General features: G+C 48.1%; 1 protein-coding gene across 1 annotated transcript in view; it reads left to right on the top strand.

The window, feature by feature from the left end:
- Positions 1 to 219: 219 nt before the first annotated feature.
- The window catches only part of LOC110497040 (voltage-gated delayed rectifier potassium channel KCNH8-like), a 35,085-nt gene continuing 17,355 nt past the window's right edge, over positions 220 to 17,949 (top strand). The window contains exons 1-6 of the mRNA XM_090239670.1: positions 220 to 349; positions 621 to 767; positions 979 to 1,118; positions 3,564 to 3,825; positions 6,058 to 6,215; positions 8,083 to 8,290. Coding sequence (XP_090095796.1) covers positions 220 to 349; positions 621 to 767; positions 979 to 1,118; positions 3,564 to 3,825; positions 6,058 to 6,215; positions 8,083 to 8,290 — 1,045 coding nt within the window. The remainder of the gene's footprint in view (positions 350 to 620; positions 768 to 978; positions 1,119 to 3,563; positions 3,826 to 6,057; positions 6,216 to 8,082; positions 8,291 to 17,949) is intronic.

The raw sequence follows: 17,949 nt of genomic DNA, 5'->3' as shown, positions 1-17,949 counted from the left end.
ATCCCAAATAGCATTTGAAACTCGTCCCGTCTGTCTTTCTTTCTCTCTCTCTCTCGCTCTCTCTCTCTCTCTCTCTCTCTCTCTCTCTCTCTCTCTCTCTCTCTCTCTCTCTCAGACAGTAACTTTGTCCTGGGTAACGCCCAGGTGCAGTCGCTCTACCCCATCGTCTACTGCTCGGACGGCTTCTGCGAGCTGACCGGCTTTGCCCGCGGTGAGCTGATGCAAAAGAGCTGCAGGTGTCACTTCCTGTACGGCTTGGACACCAGCGAGAGCCTAACCACTCAGATCCAAAAGGCCCTAGACGAGCGGCAGGAATTTAAGACTGAGTGCATCCTGTACAAGAAGGGGGGTAAGGAAGGGAACCATCTTGGTTCTAGTTGACAGAGATTAGTCAGTGGTCTGGTAAGACTTTCTCCACAGGTCCCTCAAGGGGTTTCTATGGCTCTTTCTCAGATGCATCTCTTCCCCTTCATCATAGTCATTAGTCTAGTTTTCACTTGCTCAGTTGTTTCAGATAATTGCAGATGAAGGAGAGGACAGATGATCAAGGCCGTTGAGACAGAGCCTATATGTTTTACTCCTCTCTGACCTGGTTGTCTGTGTGTCTGTCTGTATCTCAGGAGAGCAGTTCTGGTGTCTGCTGGACATAGTGCCCATCAATAATGAGAAGGGAGAGGTGGTGCTGTTCCTGGTCTCCCACAAGGACATCACAGAGACCAGGAAGGACCAGCAGGACCAGGGGGACCATGGACAAGACTCAGACACTGGTGAGGGAGGGAGGGAGGAAGGGGGTGAGGGAGGGAGGCTCAGATGAAGGGAAAATGGGAGAGAGGGGTTGGAGGGAGAGGGATTGACAGTTACCTGATGAACAATGAATAAGCTAATTACAGTACATCAAAAGGATCTTGTCTCCCACCACCCCCACCCCTCGGCCTTGTCTCTCCCTCCACCCCCACCCCTCGGCCTGCCGGTCCCCAGACGAGGAGACAGGTCTGGAGGTGCACCAGATCACCCGCCCCCCAGGCTTTGATCACAACCGCCGGCGTAGTCGGGCCGTACTCTACCAGTTGTCTGGCCACTTGCAGAAACAGGACAAGAGCAAGCTCAAGATCAACAACGTGAGTACACTGTAACACATGGAGGGACAGTTACAGAAAACATCTATGCAGTTAGCTACTGGAATTATATAGAGCTGTAAAGAGCGATGCATTATGGGGGGTCTGTTAGAGCGCTGCGTCGCACGACACGTCCCCATATCACCCAGTTAGCAACATGTTTGTCCAATACATCTCACGTCATCCTATCATCACTCTTATATTGTCCAATACAGCCCATATCTCAACCTATCATCACCCTTATATTCTCCAATACAGCCCATATCTAATTCTATCATCACTCTTATATTCTCCAATACAGCCCATATCTCATTCTATCATCACTCTTATATTATCCAATACAGCCCATATCTCATTCTATCATCACTCTTATATTCTCCAATACAGCCCATATCTCAACCTATCATCACTCTTATATTGTCCAATACAGTCCATATCTCAACCTATCATCACTCTTATATTATCCAATACAGCCCATATCTCATTCTATCATCACTCTTATATTGTCCAATACAGTCCATATCTCATTCTATCATCACTCTTATATTCTCCAATACAGCCCATATCTCAACCTATCAACACTCTTATATTGACCAATACAGCCCATATCTCATCCTGTCAACACTCTTATATTGACCAATACAGCCCATATCTCACCCTATCAACACTCTTATTTTGTCCAATACAGCCCATATCTCATCCTATCAACACTCTTATATTGTCCAATACAGCCCATATCTCATCCTATCATCACTCTTATATTGTCCAATACAGCCCATATCTCATCCTATCATCACTCTTATATTGACCAATACAGCCCATATCTCATCCTATCAACACTCTTATATTGTCCAATACAGCCCATATCTCATCCTATCAACACTCTTATATTCTCCAACACAGCCCATATAAGCACCTATCAACATCAAACCACCACTCCTATGGGTAATCACTTCCTCAACATTTCAATGGCGAAGGTGCATAAAGATGTAGGAATTCAGACAATGACGTCATTGTTTTTAGCACTACCCACAGAGTTCTTAAACTACGGTGCCCCATATGGTTCAATGTGCCAGTAAATCAGCACAATTTACTTTAATGCTGGACGGGCGGGCAGGTGCGGGCAGTGATCGATTGAATAGCATACATTTAGTTTTACTTGCATTTAAGAGCAGTTGGAAGCCACGGAAGGAGAGTTGTATGCCATTGAAGCTTGTCTGGAGGTTAGTTAACACAGTGTCCAAAGAGGGGCCAGAAGTATACAGAATGGTGTCGTCTGCATAGAGGTGGATCAGAGAATCACCAGCAGCAAGAGCAACATCATTGATGTATACAGAGAAGAGATTCGGCCCGAGAATTGAACCCTGTGGCACCCCCATAGAGACTGCCAGAGGTCCGGACATCAGGCGCTCCGATTTGACACACTGAATTCTATCAGAGAAGTAGTTGGTAAACCAGGCGAGGCAATCATTTGAGAAACCAAGGCTGTCATGTCTGCCAGTAAGAATGTGGTGATTGACAGATTCGAAAGCCTTGGCCAGGTCGATGAATACGGCTGCACAGTAAGGTCTCTTATCGATGGCGGTTAAGATATCGTTTAGGACCTTGAGCATGGCTGAGGTGCACCCATGACCAGCTCTGAAACCAGATTGCATAGCGGAGAAGGTCGGTGGGATTCTAAATGGTCTGTAATCTGTTTGTTAACTTGGCTTTTGAAGACCTTAGAAAGATAGATATAGGGTAGGATAGATATAGGTCTGTAGCAGTTTGGGTCTAGAGTGTCACCCCCTTTGAAGAGGGGGATGACTGCGGCAGCTTTCCAGTAACATTCTGGGATAGATATAGGTCTGTAGCAGTTTGTGTCTAGAGTGTCACCCCCTTTGAAGAGGGGGATGACCGCGGCAACTTTCCAGTCTTTGGGGATCTCAGACGATACGAAAGAGAGGTTGAATGGGATCATAATAACCCTTTTGTTAGTAGCCGTGGTTCAAGATCTGTTTGTGCTGTATATCTAACTCCTATGGTCATTATCTGGCCGTTGGGTGACTAAGACGGCATCAAGGGCTCTGGGATCAGTCTTGTTCGTAAGGATAAACCCTTCAGTCATGGACTTACTTAATTACATAGGCCCATCCCTTCGTTGGGAGCAGAGGTCATCAGGGCTTCTGTCCATCTCACTCTGTTCTTGGCCGTCTTCTCCAGATCCTTCCATCCTATACCGGTTCTTTCTGTTCTTGGCCGTCTTCTCCAGATCCTTCCATCCTATACCGGTTCTTTCTGTTCTTGGCCGTCTTCTCCAGATCCTTCCATCCTATACCGGCTATTTCTGTATCTGTCTCAAGATCCCACATGGACTTTATTCATTCAGTGTATCATTTTTATTTACCTCTATTATAATGTCTTGGTGTTTGCCTTCGTGTTGTTATGATGTGTCATTATTTTCTCCAGAGTATGTTTGGGGCGACCACCAACCCCATCCCTGAGTACAAGGTGGCTGCCACTCCAAAGTCTCGCTTCATCCTGCTACACTATGGGACCTTCAAGGCGGGCTGGGATTGGCTGATCCTCCTGGCCACTTTCTATGTGGCCATCACCGTGCCCTATAACGTTTGCTTCACCGTGGTGGAGGGGCGGGACGAGGGGGGCGGCTCTGGGGCTCGCAACCCCCCCAGTTACAGCGACATCTTGGTGGAGATTCTGTTCATCATTGGTAAGAGTGAAAAAACCCTCCCTCGCCCCCACCCCAGAACGTTACCCTCCCTCACCCCCACCCAAGAACGTTACCCCACCCTTATCCTACCCCAGAATGTTACCCCACCCTTACCCTACCCCAGTATGTTACCCCACCCTCACCCTACCCCAGTATGTTACCCCACCCTCACCCTACCCCAGTATGTTACCCCACCCTCACCCTACCCCAGTATGTTACCCCACCCTTACCCTACCCCAGTATGTTACCCCACCCTCACCCTACCCCAGTATGTTACCCCACCCTCACCCTACCCCAGTATGTTACCCCACCCTCACCCCTACCCCAGTATGTTACCCCACCCTCACCCTACCCCAGTATGTTACCCCCCCACCCCAGTATGTTACCCCACCCTCACCCTACCCCAGTATGTTACCCCACCCTCACCCACACCCCAGAATGTTACCCCTCCCACACCCCAGAATGTTACCCCTCCCACCCCAGAATGTTACCCTACCCACACCCCAGAATGTTACCCCTCCCACAGCACAGAATGTTATCCCACCCACACCCCAGAATGTTACCCTACCCACACCCCAGAATGTTACCCCTCCCACCCCAGAATGTTACCCTACCCACACCTCAGAATGTTATCCCACCCACACCCCAGAATGTTACCCCTCCCACACCCCAGAATGTTACCCCTCCCACACCCCAGAATGTTACCCCACCCACACCCCAGAATGTTACCCCTCCCACACCCCAGAATGTTACCCCTCCCACACCCCAGAATGTTACCCCAAAATGTTAGCCCTCCCACACCCCAGAATGTTACCCCTCCCACACCCCAGAATGTTACCCTTCCCACACCCCAGAATGTTACCCCACCCACACCCCAGAATGTTACCCCTCCCACACCCCAGAATGTTACCCCTCCCACACCCCAGAATGTTACCCCTCCCACACCCCAGAATGTTACCCCTTCACACCCCAGAATGTTACCCCTTCACACCCCAGAATGTTACCCCTCCCACACCCCAGAATGTTACCCCTCCCACACCCCAGAATCTTACCCCTCCCACACCCCAGAATGTTACTCCTCCCACACCCCAGAATGTTACCCCTCCCACACCCCAGAATGTTACCCCTCCTGTAACGGAGCGATGATTAAGCTGAAGACTTCCGTTAGCTCCCAGAGATAATGCCTAGGATTTAACATTCAGATTACAACCGGGGTAACATTCTGCGCAGGCTAACACACTCTTGTGGCCCTGGAGACATGGGTTCAACCCCTCAGTCGCTCACACACCCATTGATTTAATAAACAATTGTATCATTCACTTCGCGATCATCATAACAGCCAATATTAATCCACATCCCATTAACATCCAAGGCACTTCCTCATCTAATTAACATCCAGCCAATCGTTTGAGGAGATCAATGAGCACTTCTGTATTTTATTAAACAGACTGATTACATTTCCACCTCTTGTTTCCAGACTGTTTACTGTGAGGGATTATGGTTATAATAACTAAGATCAATACCAAAAGCTTCCTCTGTTACCCAGCAGGCACAACAATGTCACGTCATGGTTAAATTGTATACTGATTGTTAACGTTCTTTTTGATGTCCCATTTAGGGTTGCAAAATTCAGCAAACTTTCCCCAAATTCCCAGATCTTCCAGAAGTCTGGGTTGAAGGATTCCAGATTTCCTGCTTATTCCTTTCCGTGTCCAGGAATCTTCCAGCCGGGATTTATGGAAAGCTGTGAATTTTGGGAATTACCAGAAAAAAAACTGTAAATTATATTTTCACCAGTGGAGGCTGCTGAGGGGAGGACGGCTCATAATAATGTCTGGAACGGAGTCAATGGAATGGAATCAACCACATGGAAACCACGTCTTTGATTTGTTTGATTCCATTCCATTGGCTCCGTTCAGCCAAAATTCTACGTCTTTCCCAGACATATTGATGTTGACATGAAAATAAATGTCTTAACCTGGTTGTAATCTGACATCTCTACAACCGATTTATGACCAGGAACAACGTCATTAGGACGTCCCATGCCAAATGTTGCTTGCTGGGTTGAATGAGGATTGAATGATGGTTGAATGATCCCACCTAGGAGCGATCCTTTTTAACTGCTGTCTGTGTGTCCTCTGTTGTGTTTTTTATTGGTGTTCTACGTGTTGGCTGGTCCAATCAAATGTCCCCTTTGTCCTATTCTATCTCACCATGTGTTTTCTGTGACAGACATTGCACTGAACTTCCGCACCACCTATGTGAGTACGACGGGTCAGGTGGTTTATGAAGCCCGCTCTATCTTTGTACACTACGCCACCTCCTGGCTGTTTGTTGACCTGATCGCCGCCCTGCCCTTTGACCTGCTCTACGCCTTCAATATCAGCGTGGTGGGTGTGCGGCACGTTCCTGCAACGCAGGCATGCACAGACATATGAGAAGACACACACATACACACGCATACATACTTTACACACACACACACACACACACACACACACACACACACACACACACACACACACACACATACAGTACCAGTCAAAAGTTTGGACACACCTACTCATTCAAGGGTTTTTCTTTAGTTTGACTATTTTCTACATTGTAGAATAATAGTGAAGACATCAAAACTATGAAATAACACATATGGCATCATGTAGTAACCAAAAAAGTGTTAAACAAGTTAAAATATTTTTGAGATTATTCAAAGTAGCCACCCCTTTGCCTTGATGACAGCTTTGCACACTCTTGGCATTCTCTCAACCAGCTTCATGAGGAATGCTTTTCCAACAGTCTTGAAGGGGTTCCCACATATGCTGAGCACTTGTTAGCGGCTTTTCCTTCACTCTGTGGTCCAACTCATCCCAAACCATCTCAATTGGGTTGAGGTCAGGTGATTGTGGGGGTCTGGTCATCTGATGCAGCACTCCATCACTCTCCTTCTGGTCAAATAGCCCTTACACAGCCTGGAGGTATGTTAGGTCATTATCCTGTTGAAATTCAAATGATAGTCCCACTAAGCCCAAACCAGATGGGTTGGCGTATCGCTGCAGAATGCTGTGGTAGCCATGCTGGTCTAATGTCCATTGCTTGTGTTGTTTGGCCCAAGCAAGTCTCTTCTTCTTATTGTTGTCCTTTAGTAGTGGTTTCTTTGCAGCAATTCGACCATGAAGGCCTGATTCACGCAGTCTCCTCTCAACAGTTGATGTTGAGATGTGGCTGTTACTTGAACTCTGTGAAGCATTTATTTGGGCTGCAATCTGAGGTGCTAATGAAACTTACCCTCTGCAGCAGAGGTAACTCTGGGTCTTCATTTCCTGTGGTCCTCATGAGAGCCAGTTTCATCATATAGCTTGATGGTTTTTGCAACATCACTTGAAGAAACTTCTTGCCATTCTCCACATTGACTGACCTTCATGTCTTATAGTAATGATGGACTGTCATTTCTCTTTGCTTATTTGAGCTGTTCTTGCCATAATATGGACTTGGTCTTTTACCAAAGACCAAATCTTCTGTATACCACCTCTACCTTGTCACAACACAACTGATTTGCTTAAACTCATTAAGAATGAAAGACATTCCACAAATGTACTTTTAACAAGACACACCTGTTAATTGAAATGCATTCCAGGTGACTAGCTCATGAAGCTGGTTGAGAGAATGCCAACAGTGTGCAAAGCTGTCATCAAGGCAAAGGGTGGCTATTTGAATCTCAAATCTTAAATATATCTTGATTTGTTTAACCCTTTTTTGGTTACTACATGAGTCCATATGTGATATTTCATAGTTTTGATGTCTTCACTATTATTCTACAAAGAAGAGATTAGTAAAAATAAAGAAAAACACTTGAATGAGTAGGTGTGTCACTTTGTTCTTTGGCCAAAGGGCTTCATAGAGTCATGGGGGTGCAGCCAGCCAGGGACTGGGGTGTGTCTGTCTGTGTGTGAGGATAGGTCATGTTTGTGTGAGACGTATTGAGTCGTCAGTCACACCGAGTCTCCCCAGGCTTTAATGGTGTCCAGTGGTGTATCAATACCAGCCTCCTGCTGTGTCATCGATCCCCGAACCAAGAACATTTCTCACAACAACACCTCAAAGGCATCACTCAACTGTCAAACTTTCCAACTTCCAAGAACACACACACACCTATGCACACACACACACACACACACACACATCACACGCACTCTGTCAATACCAATGACCCTTGACCTCTGCTTTCATGTCCCCTCCCTCCCCTCCTCTTCCCCTGTGCAGTACTTTGGGGTCCACCTGCTGAAGACAGTGCGGTTACTGCGTCTCCTGAGGCTGCTCCAGAAGCTGGAGCGTTACTCTGAGTACAGCGCCGTGGTTCTCACCCTGCTCATGTCTACTTTCGCCCTGCTGGCCCACTGGATGGCCTGCGTCTGGTACTTCATCGGACGCAAGGAGATCGAGAGCAACAGCCTGAGCTCCTGGGATAATGGTGAGTAAACCTGGCAACAAAATAAACACACACTCACACACACACACACACACACACAGACACTTGGACGCACACACTAAATCCCTATTAAATGGTATTTTATTGAGTTATTAGTTCAATGATAATGAAGAGCTATTGGGACATTGGATAGTTAGCAACTTCCCACACATGTAAAGACACAGTTACTCCTTGATGGTAACTCCTCACATGTAAAGACACAGTGACTCCTTGATGGTAACTCCTCACATGTAAAGACAGTGACTCCTTGATGGTAACTCCTCACATGTAAAGACACAGTGACTCCTTGATGGTAACTCCTCACATGTAAAGACACAGTGACTCCTTGATGGTAACTCCACACATGTAAAGACACAGTTACTCCTTGATGGTAACTCCTCACATGTAAAGACACAGTGACTCCTTGATGGTAACTCCACACATGTAAAGACACAGTGACTCTGTCATGTATTGTCATGTTGTGTCTCTGTCCTTTCCTTTCACCCTGTCTCCCTCTGCTGGTCGTATTAGGTTACCTTTTCTCCCCCGCTTTCCCCCAGCTGTTCCTTGTCTCCTCCTGACTACCTCGTCACCCCGTTTCCCACCTGTTCCCTTTTTCCCTCTGATTAGTCCCCTATATCTCTCTCTGTTTTTGTTCCTGTCCTTGTCGGATTCTTGTTTGTTGTGTTTCATGCCTGAGCCAGACTATCGTCATGTTTGCTGTAACCTTGTCCTGTCCTGTCGGAATCTGCCGGTCTATCTGAGCCTACCTATGTTTGGTTATTAAAGAAGCTCTGTTTAAGTTAGTTCGCTTTTGGGTCCTCATTCACTCACCGTAACAGAAGAATCCGACCAAGAATGGACCCAGCGACTTCGGATCCTCTCCACTCAGCCGTCGAGATCCAGGGAGCGATGCTAGGCAGACACGAGCAGGAATTGTCTGCTGCTCGACATGCCGTTGAGACCCTGGCCACCCAAGTCTCCAACCTCACAGAACAGGTTCACCATCTCCGCCTCGATCCACCGGCCACTTCCAGGGCTTTCGAATCTCCAGAGCCCAGAATCAATAACCCGCCGTGTTACTCTGGGGAGCCCACTGAATGCCGCTCGTTCCTCACCCAGTGTGATATTGTGTTTTCTCTCCAGCCCAACACTTACGCCAGGAGCACTGCTCGTGTCGCCTACGTCATATCTCTCCTTACTGGACGGGCTCGTGAGTGGGGCACGGCAATCTGGGAGGCAAGGGCTGAGTGTACTAACCAGTATCAGGACTTTAAGGAGGAGATGATACGGGTTTTTGATCGATCTGTTTTTGGGGAGGAGGCTTCCAGGGCCCTGTCTTCCCTATGTCAAGGCAATCGATCCATAACAGACTACTCTATTGAGTTTCGCACTCTTGCTGCCTCCAGTGGCTGGAACGAGCCGGCTTTGCTCGCTCGTCTTCTGGAGGGTCTCCGCGCAGAGGTAAAGGATGAGATTCTCTCCCGGGAGGTTCCTTCCAGCGTGGATTCCTTGATTGAACTCGCTATTCGCATTGAGCGACGGGTTGATCTTCGTCACCGAGCTCGTGGAAAGGAGCTCGCGTTCTCCGTTGCCCCCCTCTCCGCATCACTACCATCTTCCTCTGCCGGCTCGGGAGCTGAGCCTATGCAGCTGGGAGGTATCCGCATCTCGACTAAGGAGAGGGAACGGAGAATCACCAACCGCCTCTGTCTCTATTGCGGTTCTGCTGGTCATTTTGTCACTTCATGTCCAGTAAAAGCCAGAGCTCATCAGTAAGCGGAGGGCTACTGGTGAGCGCTACTACTCCTGTCTCTCCTTCAAGATCCTGCACTACCTTGTCGGTCCATCTACGCTGGACCGGTTCGTCAGCTTCCTGCAGTGCCTTAATAGACTCTGGGGCGGAGGGCTGTTTTATGGACGAGACCTGGGCTCGGGAACATGACATTCCTCTCAGACAGTTAAGGGAGTCCACGGCCTTGTTCGCCCTGGATGGTAGTCCTCTCCCCAGGATTCAGCGTGAGACGCTACCTTTAACCCTCACTGTTTCTGGTAATCATAGCGAAACCATTTCTTTTTTGATTTTTCGTTCACCTTTTACACCTGTTGTTTTGGGCCATCCCTGGCTAGTTTGTCATAATCCTTCCATTAATTGGTCTAGTAATTCTATCCTCTCCTGGAACGTCTCTTGTCATGTGAAATGTTTAATGTCTGCTATCCCTCCTGTTTCCTCTGTCTCTTCTTCACAGGAGGAGCCTGGTGATTTGACAGGGGTGCCGGAGGAATATCACGATCTGCGCACGGTGTTCAGTCGGTCCAGGGCCACCTCTCTTCCTCCACACCGGTCGTATGATTGTAGTATTGATCTCCTTCCGGGAACCACTCCCCCCCGGGGTAGACTATACTCTCTGTCGGCTCCCGAACGTAAGGCTCTCGAGGATTATTTGTCTGTAGCTCTTGACGCCGGTACCATAGTCCCCTCCTCCTCTCCCGCCGGAGCGGGGTTTTTTTTTTGTCAAGAAGAAGGACGGGTCTCTGCGCCCCTGCATAGATTATCGAGGGCTGAATGACATAACAGTTAAGAATCGTTATCCGCTTCCTCTTATGTCTTCAGCCTTCGAGATCCTGCAGGGAGCCAGGTTTTTCACTAAGTTGGACCTTCGTAACGCTTACCATCTCGTGCGCATCAGGGAGGGGGACGAGTGGAAGACGGCGTTTAACACTCCGTTAGGGCACTTTGAATACCGGGTTCTTCCTTTCGGCCTCGCTAACGCTCCAGCTGTCTTTCAGGCATTAGTCAATGATGTCCTGAGAGACATGCTGAACATCTTTGTTTTCGTTTACCTTGACGATATCCTGATTTTTTCACCGTCACTCCAGATTCATCTTCAGCACGTTCGACGTGTCCTCCAGCGCCTTTTAGAGAATTGTCTTTTTGTGAAGGCTGAGAAGTGCACTTTTCATGCCTCCTCCGTCACATTTCTCGGTTCTGTTATTTCCGCTGAAGGCATTAAGATGGATCCCGCTAAGGTCCAAGCTGTCATTGATTGGCCCGCCCCTAAGTCACGCGTCGAGCTGCAGCGCTTTCTCGGCTTCGCGAACTTCTATCGTCGTTTCATCCGTAATTTCGGTCAGGTGGCAGCTCCTCTCACAGCCCTTACTTCTGTCAAGACGTGCTTTAAGTGGTCCGTTTCCGCCCAGGGAGCTTTTGATCTCCTCAAGAATCGTTTTACATCCGCTCCTATCCTTGTTACACCTGACGTCTCTAGACAGTTCGTTGTCGAGGTTGACGCGTCAGAGGTGGGCGTGGGAGCCATTCTTTCTCAGCGCTCCCTCTCTGACGACAAGGTCCACCCATGCGCGTATTTTTCTCATCGCCTGTCCCCGTCGGAACGTAACTATGATGTGGGAAACCGCGAACTGCTCGCCATCCGGTTAGCCCTAGGCGAATGGCGACAGTGGTTGGAGGGGGCGACCGTTCCTTTTGTCGTTTGGACTGACCATAGGAACCTTGAGTACATCCGTTCTGCCAAACGACTTAATGCGCGTCAGGCGCGTTGGGCGCTGTTTTTCGCTCGTTTCGAGTTCGTGATTTCTTATCGTCCGGGCTCTAAGAACACCAAGCCTGATGCTTTATCTCGTCTCTTCAGTTCTTCAGTAGCCTCCACTGACCCCGAGGGGATTCTCCCTGAGGGGCGTGTTGTCGGGTTGACTGTCTGGGGAATTGAGAGGCAGGTAAAGCAAGCGCTCACTCACACTCCGTCGCCGCGCGCTTGTCCTAGGAACCTTCTTTTCGTTCCCGTTCCTACTCGTCTGGCCGTTCTTCAGTGGGCTCACTCTGCCAAGTTAGCCGGCCACCCTGGCGTTCGGGGTACGCTTGCTTCCATTCGCCAGCGTTTTTGGTGGCCCACCCGGGAGCATGACACGCGTCGTTTCGTGGCTGCTTGTTCGGTCTGCGCGCAGACTAAGTCCGGTAACTCCCCTCCTGCCGGCCGTCTCAGGCCGCTGCCCATTCCCTCTCGACCGTGGTCTCACATCGCCTTAGATTTTGTCACCGGACTGCCTTCGTCAGCGGGGAAGACTGTTATTCTTACGGTTGTCGATAGGTTCTCTAAGGCGGCTCATTTCATTCCCCTTGCTAAGCTTCCTTCTGCTAAAGAGACGGCACAAATCATCATCGAGAATGTTTTCAGAATTCATGGCCTTCCGTCAGACGTCGTTTCGGACAGAGGTCCGCAATTCACGTCTCAATTTTGGAGGGAGTTTTGCCGTTTGATTGGGGCTTCCGTCAGTCTCTCTTCCGGCTTTCACCCCCAGTCTAACGGTCAAGCAGAACGGGCCAATCAGACTATTGGTCGCATCTTACGCAGTCTTTCTTTTCGCAACCCTGCGTCTTGGTCAGAACAGCTCCCCTGGGCAGAATACGCCCACAACTCACTTCCTTCGTCTGCGACCGGGCTATCTCCTTTTCAGAGTAGCCTCGGGTACCAGCCTCCGCTGTTCTCATCTCAGTTCGCCGAGTCCAGCGTCCCCTCCGCTCAGGCTTTTGTCCAACGTTGCGAGCGCACCTGGAAGAGGGTCAGGTCTGCACTTTGCCGTTATAGGACGCAGACTGTGAGGGCTGCTAATAAGCGTAGAACTAAGAGTCCTAGATATTGTCGCGGTCAGAGAGTTTGGCTCTCCACTCAGAACCTTCCCCTTAAGACGGCTTCTCGCAAGTTGACCCCGCGGTTCATTGGTCCGTTCCGTATTTCTCGGGTCATTAATCCTGTCGCAGTTCGACTTCTTCTTCCGCGATACCTTCGTCGCGTCCACCCGGTCTTCCATGTCTCCTGTATTAAGCCCGTTCTTCGCGCCCCCGCTCGTCTCCCCCCCCCCCCCCCCATCCTTGTCGAGGGCGCACCCATCTACAGGGTCCGCAGGATTTTGGACATGCGTCCTCGGGGCCGTGGTCACCAGTACCTCGTTGATTGGGAGGGGTACGGTCCTGAGGAGAGGAGTTGGGTTCCCTCTCGGGACGTGCTGGACCGTGCGCTGATCGAGGATTTCCTCCGTTGCCGCCAGGTTTCCTCCTCGAGTGCGCCAGGAGGCGCTCGGTGAGTGGGGGGGTACTGTCATGTATTGTCATGTTGTGTCTCTGTCCTTTCCTTTCACCCTGTCTCCCTCTGCTGGTCGTATTAGGTTACCTTTTCTCCCCCGCTTTCCCCCAGCTGTTCCTTGTCTCCTCCTGACTACCTCGTCACCCCGTTTCCCACCTGTTCCCTTTTTCCCTCTGATTAGTCCCCTATATCTCTCTCTGTTTTTGTTCCTGTCCTTGTCGGATTCTTGTTTGTTGTGTTTCATGCCTGAGCCAGACTATCGTCATGTTTGCTGTAACCTTGTCCTGTCCTGTCGGAATCTGCCGGTCTATCTGAGCCTACCTATGTTTGGTTATTAAAGAAGCTCTGTTTAAGTTAGTTCGCTTTTGGGTCCTCATTCACTCACCGTAACAGACTCCTTGATGGTAACTCCTCACATGTAAAGACACAGTGACTCCTTGATGGTAACTCCTCACATGTAAAGACAGTGACTCCTTGATGGTAACTCCTCACATGTAAAGACACAGTGACTCCTTGATGGTAACTCCTCACATGTAAAGACACAGTGACTCCTTGATGGTAACTCCTCACATGTAAAGACACAGTGACTCCTTGATGGTAATTCCTCACATGTAAAGACACAGTGACTCCTTGATGGTAACTCCTCACATGTAAAGACACAGTGACTCCTTGATGGTAACTCCACACATGTAAAGACACAGTTACTCCTTGATGGTAACTCCTCACATGTAAAGACACAGTGACTCCTTGATGGCAACTCCTCACATGTAAAGACACAGTGACTCCTTGATGGTAACTCCTCACATGTAAAGACACAGTGACTCCTTGATGGTAACTCCTCACATGTAAAGACACACTGACTCCTTGATGGTAACTCCTCACATGTAAAGACACAGTGACTCCTTGATGGTAACTCCACACATGTGAAGACACAGTGACTCCTTGATGGCAACTCCTCACATGTAAAGACACAGTGACTCCTTGATGGTAACTCCTCACATGTAAAGACACAGTGACTCCTTGATGGTAACTCCTCACATGTAAAGACACAGTGACTCCTTGATGGTAACTCCACACATGTAAAGACAGTGACTCCTTGATGGTAACTCCAGCAGTGTTGAGCTGTTTGTCCAGCCCTGATTCCAGAATGACAATATCCAACCACAAGACTTTGGATAGCGCTTTTCTATTTTCTACAGTTACAGGGCCTTGCAAAAGTATTCGGCCCCCTTGAACTTTGCGACCTTTTGCCACATTTCAGGCTTCAAACATAAAGATATAAAACTGTATTTTTTTTGTGAAGAATCAACAACAAGTGGGACACAATCATGAAGTGGAACGACATTTATTGGATATTTCAGACTTTTTTAACAAATCAAAAACGGAAAAATTGGGCATTCAAAATTATTCAGCCCCTTTACTTTCAGTGCAGCAAACTCTCTCCAGAAGTTCAGTGAGGATCTCTGAATGATCCAATGTTGACCTAAATGACTAATGATGATAAATACAATCCACCTGTGTGTAATCAAGTCTCCGTATAAATGCACCTGCACTGTGATAGTCTCAGAGGTCCGTTAAAAGCGCAGAGAGCATCATGAAGAACAAGGAACACACCAGGCAGGTCCGAGATACAGTTGTGAAGAAGTTTAAAGCCGGATTTGGATTGAAAAATATTTCCCAAGCTTTAAACATCCCAAGGAGCACTGTGCAAGCGATAATATTGAAATGGAAGGAGTATCAGACCACTGCAAATCTACCAAGACCTGGCCGTCCCTCTAAACTTTCAGCTCATACAAGGAGAAGACTGATCAGAGATGCAGCCAAGAGGCCCATGATCACTCTGGATGAACTGCAGAGATCTACAGCTGAGGTGGGAGACTCGGTCCATAGGACAACAATCAGTTGTATATTGCACAAATCTGGCCTTTATGGAAGAGTGGCAAGAAGAAAGCCATTTCTTAAAGATATCCATAAAAAGTGTTGTTTAAAGTTTGCCACAAGCCACCTGGGAGACACACCAAACATGTGGAAGAAGGTGCTCTGGTCAGATGAAACCAAAATTCAACTTTTTAGCAACAATGCAAAACGTTATGTTTGGCGTAAAAGCAACACAGCTCATCACAATGAACACACCATCCCCACTGTCAAACATGGTGGTGGCAGCATCATGGTTTGGGCCTACTTTTCTTCAGCAGGGACAGGGAACATGGTTAAAATTGATGGGAAGATGGATGGAGTCAAATACAGGACCATTCTGGAAGAAAACCTGATGGAGTCTGCAAAAGACCTGAGACTGGGACGGAGATTTGTCTTCCAACAAGACAATGATCCAAAACATAAAGCAAAATCTACAATGGAATGGTTCAAAAATAAACATATCCAGGTGTTAGAATGGCCAAGTCAAAGTCCAGACCTGAATCCAATCGAGAATCAGTGGAAAGAACTGAAAACTGCTGTTCACAAATGCTCTCCATCCAACCTCACTGAGCTCGAGCTGTTTTGCAAGGAGGAATGGGAAAAAATGTCAGTCTCTCGATGTGCAAAACTGATAGAGACATACCCCAAGCGACTTACAGCTGTAATCGCAGCAAAAGGTGGCGCTACAAAGTATTAACTTAAGGGGGCTGAATAATTTTGCACGCCCAATTTTTCAGTTTTTGATTTGTTAAAAAAGTTTGAAATATCCAATAAATGTCGTTCCACTTCATGATTGTGTCCCACTTGTTGTTGATTCTTCACAAAAAAATACAGTTTTATATCTTTATGTTTAAAGCCTGAAATGTGGCAAAAGGTCGCAAAGTTCAAGGGGGCCGAATACTTTCGCAAGGCACTGTATATATTAGCATCACGTAGCCAGCAACATGACCTTGTAACAAACAATGATCAGTTTGTGCTCTTCCATAGTTGGCTGGTCCTCTGTCTCTCAGTTAGCTGGTCCTCTGTCTGTCAGTTAGCTGGTTCTCTGTGTGTCAGTTGTCTCTCAGTTAGCTGGTTCTCTGTGTGTCAGTTAGCTGGTCCTCTGTGTGTCAGTTAGCTGGTCCTCTGTGTGTCAGTTAGCTGGTCCTCTGTCTGTCAGTTAGCTGGTTCTCTGTCTGTCAGTTAGCTGGTCCTCTGTCTGTCAGTTAGCTGGTCCTCTGTCTGTCAGTTAGCTGGTCCTCTGTGTGTCAGTTAGCTGGTCCTCTGTGTGTCAGTTAGCTGGTCCTCTGTCTGTCAGTTAGCTGGTTCTCTGTCTGTCAGTTAGCTGGTCCTCTGTCTGTCAGTTAGCTGGTCCTCTGTCTGTCAGTTAGCTGGTCCCCTGCCTGTCAGTTATTAGTCAACCTCTGTATTCTCTGTGTGTGTGTGTGTGTCTGCAATACTCTCCTCAATCACACCGAGGCTACATGTACCTTAATATCACCTCAGACTCTCAGACACCTGGATTTCAGACATGGGTTCAAATAGTATTTGAAATCGTTCATTTACTTTGAGCATTTGCTTTAGCCTGGCTGGAGTGTCGGATGAATGGAGTTTGCACTTTTGTGACTATTCTATTGGTTCTGTTGCACCTGGCAAGCTCAATCAAGCACAGCCAAAGTATTTGAAAGGATTTCAAATAGTATTTGAAACCAAGGAACAGTGCACACTAGTCAAAGGGCTAGAGAATTGGGATGCAGACAGGGTGTCTGAGGGGTTTATTGGAAGGTAGATTACATGAGAGAGAAGATGAAGGGCTGGGAGAGACAGCAGACCATGTTCTCTCTCTCTCTCTCTGTCTCTCTCTCTCTCTCTGTCTCTCTGTCTCTCTCTCTCTCTCCCTCTCTCTGTCTCTCTCTCTCTCTCTCTCTCTCTCTCTCTCTCTCTCTCTGTCTACTCTGTCTCTACATGATAATCACAGCTCTGTGAGATTCAGGTGTCATACAGAACATACTTCAACACCATGGACAGGGTCTGCATTCAGAACGTACTGCAGTACCATGGACAGGGTCTGCATTCAGAACATACTTCAGTACCATGGACAGGGTCTGCATTCAGAACGTACTGCAGTACCATGGACAGGGTCTGCATTCAGAACATACTTCAGTACCATGGACAGGGTCTGCATTCAGAACGTACTGCAGTACCATGGACAGGGTCTGCATACAGAACATACTTCAACACCATGGACAGGGTCTGCATTCAGAACGTACTGCAGCACCATGGACAGGGTCTGCATACAGAACATACTTCAGCACCATGGACAGGGTCTGCATACAGAACATACTGCAGCACCATGGACAGGGTCTGCATACAGAACATATTCAACACCATGGACAGGGTCTGCATACAGAACATACTTCAGCACCATGGACAGGGTCTGCATACAGAACATACTGCAGCACCATGTACAACTCCAGGGACTAGAGAGACAGTGCTGTCTGGCTCTGCATGTACAGGATAAATTAACACTGAATAAGAAGTCAGTATCAACTGACCACTGCACTCAAGGCACGGATGCGCACACACACACACACACACACACACACACACACAGACACACACACATACAAACACACACACACACACACACACACACACACACACACA

Source organism: Oncorhynchus mykiss, chromosome 7 (genome assembly GCF_057628025.1).
Source record: "Oncorhynchus mykiss isolate SJ-2025 chromosome 7, ASM5762802v1, whole genome shotgun sequence".
Lineage (NCBI taxonomy): Eukaryota > Metazoa > Chordata > Actinopteri > Salmoniformes > Salmonidae > Oncorhynchus > Oncorhynchus mykiss.
The sequence above is the reverse complement of the archived record's forward strand: the minus strand, read 5'-3'. Positions and strand labels throughout refer to the sequence as shown.